This window comes from Triticum aestivum, chromosome 3D (assembly GCF_018294505.1).
Source record: "Triticum aestivum cultivar Chinese Spring chromosome 3D, IWGSC CS RefSeq v2.1, whole genome shotgun sequence".
Lineage (NCBI taxonomy): Eukaryota > Viridiplantae > Streptophyta > Magnoliopsida > Poales > Poaceae > Triticum > Triticum aestivum.
In genome coordinates, this window is record NC_057802.1 from 112,907,611 (window position 1) to 112,913,908 (window position 6,298).

A 6,298-nucleotide genomic window follows, 5' to 3' on the forward strand; every position below is an offset into this window, starting at 1 on the left:
CGGTGAGCTGTGAATACCACTATCCCTCTATCCTTGCAACCACAGTTTGGTTCGCAATAGCAACTCCTTTCTAAGGTGTATAGAAGGGGATGTCTAGCTTGGCACGGCCATCTCTAAAAAAAGGGCTAGGCACATCGCCCGAGTGAGATGGTTCACACGTAGCACTATCTATCTTTTCCGACTGACACGGGAATGTTGCACTACCTTATGTGTGCCACAAAAGTTGCATACACCGGGGCTTGCGAACGGTTGCCAGACGTGACAATAAATCTGAATTTTCTCTAGAAGGAGACGTACGTATTCATGTGGAGCAGCCGGCGGCCTCCTCGATCGACTGCCAGCCGCATGCCATTACTCAAAAGTGTCGCTCGGTGGAAGACGAAACACCAAGAGCCAGAGCCTTTCCATATTCCACACTGTCTCCCTCCCCGGTTCGTCCCCAACTCTCCATTATAATACCTTGCACACGCACAGTAGAGCACAATACTACATACAAGTCCAGCATCGATCAAGCGGAGGCGCCCGATGGAGAAGACCCCCACAAACACCAATACCATCAACAAAACGGAGCTGCAACACGATCACAGCGGGCAACCTCCATGGCAACCTCCCGGACAAGAGCAAGTGTATCTCCTGCTTCATCAGAACGGGCTTCAGCCGTTGCTTCATCCCCACGAGCTACAGCCGCTGCCACGGCGTCGACCGCATCCTGCAATCCGTCCGTGTCGCCTGCGCATACGGCTGCAGTGCAGTCAAGTTGTTGTACCACGAGAAGGGGGAGCATGAGAGGACCTGTCCCGGCAAAGCCGGCGCCGCGCAGAAGCAGGGACGGGTCCTGAAGATGGGCCCCTGCGGCGGCGGCGGCGGAGACGTCTGGGAGATGGACGTGCGGGGCGTCGACCGTATCGTCAAGGTGGTTCTCTGGCACTCCGGCGCGGTCGACGCCATCTCAGTGTCATACGAGCGGGACGGCCGGGAGGAGCAGGCCAAGCACCGGGGAAAGCCGGAAGGACACCGCTCAGAGGTACTTTGTTGTCGATTTCGATTTTTTTTGTCTTGTATCGATTCGGAAATTTGGTGGTGCAGCGATGAAGCTTCGTTGGTTTATGTTTGGCATGTGCAGATCTGCTTGGAGCCGGGTGAATACCTCGTCGGCGTCAAAGGGAACCTGGGCAATTTCGGTGGTTGTTTCCTCTTGGGAACGCTTACTTTCATCAGCAACCTGCGCACCTTTGGGCCATATGGAACGAGGGAAGGTCCGCCATTCGACCTTCCAGCAGCTGGAGGCAAGATTGTCGGCTTCCATGGCCGCTCCGGGGGCCTCCTCGACGCTCTGGGCACTTATGTATCGATATTACCATTTGTACTGCATGAACATGTCAATGTCTACTGTACCTCGTCACCAGACGTATTACGCATGAGCAAATCCATATATTTTTGCATTCTGCATGTTGCGAGACATGTGCCTCTTGTGTGTGTGGGTGGTTTGGTCGCTTAGTTAAAATTTTGTAAACATATAGGAGCTGGAATTTGGCAGTATCGTATTTACCGCTGCTCTAGTTGACAACTATCCAGCTACAGACAAAATTAAGTAACGTATATGCAAAAAATTAGTAATACAAAAAAAGGCACATCCAACAATTTTTTTTCTTTCTTTTGCTATATGTTAGAAATTTATGCGACAAATTTATTATTATGCTGCCAAAATGATTTTTTTTGTTTCCCACAGAAAAAATAAAAAATATTATTGCTGTTTTTTGCATCCAATATATGCAGAGGCGAGGCGAGTGTAAATTGTGTTTGTATCCACTTGATCCTTTGTTTTGAGTCAACAAAATCTACCCTTTGGCTGAAAAAATCCCTGGCTGCAACATGACACCATTTATCTCTATATGAGTTTTTTAGACGCTTCTGTATACGGGCTTTATACCAGTAACATTGTTGGCAGGGGGTTCAGTTCTCTTTGAGGCTAGCTCTTCATCACATCTGAATTGCTTGAAGTAAACTATAATTTTTCAACTATTTGTGGCAACGCTACTTTTCCATGAATAGAAATCTATGGACAACCCGATTAGTCATGAGTTGTGTATAATTGCCTGTCAATGGGTTATCCATCGGTCCGTCTTTTTAGTATTTAAATAACCAAACAAATAGTATTATTGATTACATGAGGGCAGTAAAAAAATTCATACTGAATTATAAAAAATGTTTGTGAATTCACAATATGTTAATGTATTTGAGTAAATGCTCATGAATCTTAAAAAATGTTTGCAAATCGGATAAATGTTCATATATTAAAAAATAGTTCACAAATTCAGAAAATGTTTTTGGTGAATTCAAAAAAGTTCCTGAATTCTGAAAAATATTTCTCGGATTCTAAAAATGTTCGTGTATTCAAAAAATGGTCATGAATTAAAAAAAGTTATTGAGTTACAAAAATGGTTGAAAATCCAAAAATGTTCATGCATTCAAAAAATGTTTATAGATTCAAAGAGTACTCTTGAATTCAGAAATGTTCTTGTTAAATTCAAAAAAATATCTGCATATTCAAAACTTGCTAACATATTCAAAGAATTGTTCATGAATTCAAATATTGTTGAGGAATTCAAAAAAAAAAATCTGGAATACAAAAATGTTCACGAACTGAAAATACTATGAAATGAAATATAAACAGAAATAAAACAAACAAAAAATACCGACCAGAGACCTAGAAGCAAAAGTGAGAAATGAATGAAAAACCGGCCTACTAGAGGAAAACAAAAATAAAACAAAAAAATACTGATGAGAAACCTAGAAACAAAAGTGAGAAATAAATGAAAAACCGACATACTAGAGGAAAAACAAAAATAGAACAGAAAAACAAACCGAAAACCTAGAAAATCAAGTGAGAAACAAATTTAGAAACCAGCCTACTAGACGATGTCAGGCGGAGACTAGCTCACAAAAAATAAATTAGCAACCGGTGAGCGGGAGCTTGCTTACAGCTGTCAGAAGCTAGCGCGCGCGAAAAGAAAACCTGCTGAATTGGGCCGGTGTTGGTGCAATAATTTGCCTCCTTGTGTTTTGGAGATTGTTTTCATAAATATTGTGGGACTAAAGTTTTGCACACGAAGTGATAAAGTCCCTGAACTCATGTGAATTTTGGTACAAACCCCGAAGATAATCTCCTGGCGAGGCGCCGAGGATTATCACCGAAGATATGCTAGTCGGAAGTGACCCCCTAAAAACGCAAAGCATTTGGCTTGGTGCATGTCCGAAGGAATTAACTACAACCGAGAAGTTTGAAGACGGAGAAAAGACGTAGCATTTTCTTTCGTTCTTCTTATTTTATTTCTTGAATCATAGGACCACCATACTATTAAGAGGGGTATAGTGTTCGAAACTTATGTTTCTCTGATCCTAAACCGAAACCTTTGAGAGTTGAGAGAAATCTTTTTGTGCTCCAAATAAATACTTGCCAGCAAGAGACAGAGTTATTCTTCGCTGCGAGAGATTTGATTCGGACCGAGGAGTTAGCATTACTTGTTCCTTAAGTAATTTTACTGTCGTGCTCAAAATCAGACCGTTGGATACGTGTCGGTTGGGCGTTGGCTAGTTGTCATGTACAAAATGGTCTTTTCCCCCTCGGGAAGACCGCGACTATAAATAGCCACCCCCTTCCAATGTGCACAGTTGGCTACTCCATGTGAATCCAAGAAGATGGTGTGAGCACCCCTCTCCCGAGTGATTTGAGTTTAAAATCCATCGAGAGAAAAAACTGAGCCAAAAAATTAGATAGTGGTTTCGCACCACTAGAATCTAAGTCAAGTACGCTCCGCCTATTACTCTTGAGAGCTGCCAACTCTCCAGATGGTTAGGTGTCAAGTTCTTCAGTGACCAAGAGTACACTACAAAAAAGACACATCCGTGACATTTTGGGCCGAACGAACTTTTTTCCTGTCATACTTATGACACTTCTATGATGATAATTGTGACAAAACCCGGTATCATCATAGATGTGGTGGGCTCCTACTTCTATGACAAAAAATCATGACAGAAAATGGGTTTATTTTTCGTCCTGGGCGGGCCGGAGACGCACCTGCATGACATTCTTTGGGCCGTCCATGACCGAAAAAACCATGGTATAAGCGAGGGCTAGGAAAATATCGGGGCGTTCCCGGTTACGGTGGGTGGCCGGGGCCGAGCGATGCACGGTTGTTTGCGCGTTTCTCTTGTATACTGCACTGCAGGCTACGCGTTACTGAACCCGAGCGATCGATCGATGGCTGTTAACTGAACCCGATCGAGCGATTCCTTCGCTACTGCTGCTAACTGAAGCCTATCGATGCTGCCTCTGGATGAACGGTGAGCATTGCTGGGGGGATTTGGATGAACAGTTCCCGGTGGGGGTGGATGAACAGGACCCCGTGGTGTTGCCTCTGGATGAACAGGACCCCGATCGATCGAGCCGGTTGGGGCTGGATGAATAGGACCCCGTGGAGGGCTGGATCCAGGACGACCCCGTGGAGGGCTGGATGAACAGTAGACGGTGGAGGGTTGAATGAACAGTAGCCCGTGGAGGGGTGGTTGAACAAGGAGCCCGTGGAGAGGGCTGGTTGAACAGTAGCCGGTGGAGTAGCGCGCGGTGGAGGCTGGATAAACAGGAGCCCGTGGATGAACAGTCGCAGGTGGAGGCTGGAGGAGGTCGACGGTGGATGAACAGTAGCCCGTGGAGGCTGGAGGGGGTCGACGGTGGAGATGAACAGTATCCCGTAGAGTCCCGTTTTGCGGTACGCCACATCCCTCCCGATGAACAGGACCCCCGTTTCGACCGTAGCACTCCAACACAAGTCCATTTCCTCCGTTTTGCGGTACGCCACACCTCTCCCGATCAACAGGACCCCGTTTTGACCGTAGGAGGTCCAACACAAGTCCGTTTCCTCTGTTTTGCGGTACGCCAGACCCCTCCCGATGAACAGGATCCCGTTTCGACGTGGCCGGTCGAACACAAGGCCGTTTCCTCCGTTGTGCGGTACGCCAGGCCTCGTTTCCATCGCCTGTTCTGTCCAAGCTCTCCCGATGAACACGACGACGCATTCCGTTCCGACCCAGCCGGTTGGCTCCCCATGAACACGACGACGACGCTGTTTCTCCTTTCCGACCCAGCCATGTACACGAGCCCTAGCCGTACGTATGCGCGAGTAGGCGTTCGAGACCCCGCCCGTATGTACGTACGTGGCCGTATTTTCTTTCTTGCACCCTGGCCGCTGTACGTGCGTGTACATGCTACATGCGCGCCTCTACTACGACACGTGCGCGTCTACATCAACCAGTATGTACGTACATGTTCGCGACCAGAATGACAATGCTACGTACGTACGCTTCGACCAGGTGGGTCCCAACTGTCAGGCACTTCCTTGCGTGCGAAGATGTAGCTGGTGGGTCCCAACAGTCAGGGGGCGAATTGTTTTGTTTTTGCCCGGACGCACTTCCTTGCGTGCGAAGATGTAGCTGGTGGGTCCCAGCAGTCAGGGGGGAAATGTTTTTTTTGCGAAATATGGTGGCCCGTCCGGTGGGTCCCTACTGTCAGGTGGAGGAATAATTATTTTGCGCGTAATAAGGAGGCACTTCCTTGCGGCCGCCGTGGACCCAGCTGTCAGCCTCTCCACGTACACCACTCTTCCGATGGAAGTCGTTCCTTGACCACGTTGACCACGCCGCACCGAGAGCACCAGAGCGGTGGACGACGGCGAGGCCTAGGAAGGTGACGACGCGAAGCCGGGGAAGACGCGGCAGTGGAAGCCCGCGCGGAGAGGAGTACGAGGGTTCACTGGTTCGGTTGCGGTGTGAGGCTGCCGTCGCCGCAGAATAACAGGGGGTGTGGGTGAGTGGAGGGATGGCCTGGCCAGCGGTGGGAGTAGTAGGGGCGGTGAGGCCTCCGCGGCAGCACAGCCGGCCACGGGAGACAGGAGCAGGCGGCACGACCGGCGCTGCTTTGGGCGGCTGGAGCAAGAAGACCAGAGGTTGAAGAAGCACTACGGCTGTTGGATGGACATCGTACGGTCACTGCAGCTAGAATCGTTTATATTGACTAAGTTGACAAAACCTTTGATACACGTCAACTTAGTAGGCCCACAGGTCAGCTTCCGAAACGGTGCACCCCAGATGTCAGGGGGAGGAATCATTTTTTGGGCGGCCGAAGCTAGAATATCCGAGATTGAAGAAGAAGCACGACATCCGTTGGATAGACATCCAACGACACTGCTCCTAGAACTGTGTGTTGACTATAATAAGTTGACAAAGCCTTGCATACGCGCCA

The 6,298-nt window shown here is 48.2% G+C and overlaps 1 protein-coding gene across 1 annotated transcript; it reads left to right on the forward strand.

The window, feature by feature from the left end:
* The first annotated feature begins 265 nt into the window (after positions 1-265).
* On the forward strand, positions 266-1,498 carry LOC123076183 (jacalin-related lectin 19-like). Its single transcript, XM_044498568.1, has 2 exons — positions 266-1,024; positions 1,124-1,498. Exons 1-2 carry the CDS (start codon positions 842-844, stop codon positions 1,496-1,498), a joined length of 558 nt encoding a protein of 185 aa, XP_044354503.1. The 5' UTR covers positions 266-841.
* The last annotated feature ends 4,800 nt before the right edge of the window (positions 1,499-6,298 follow it).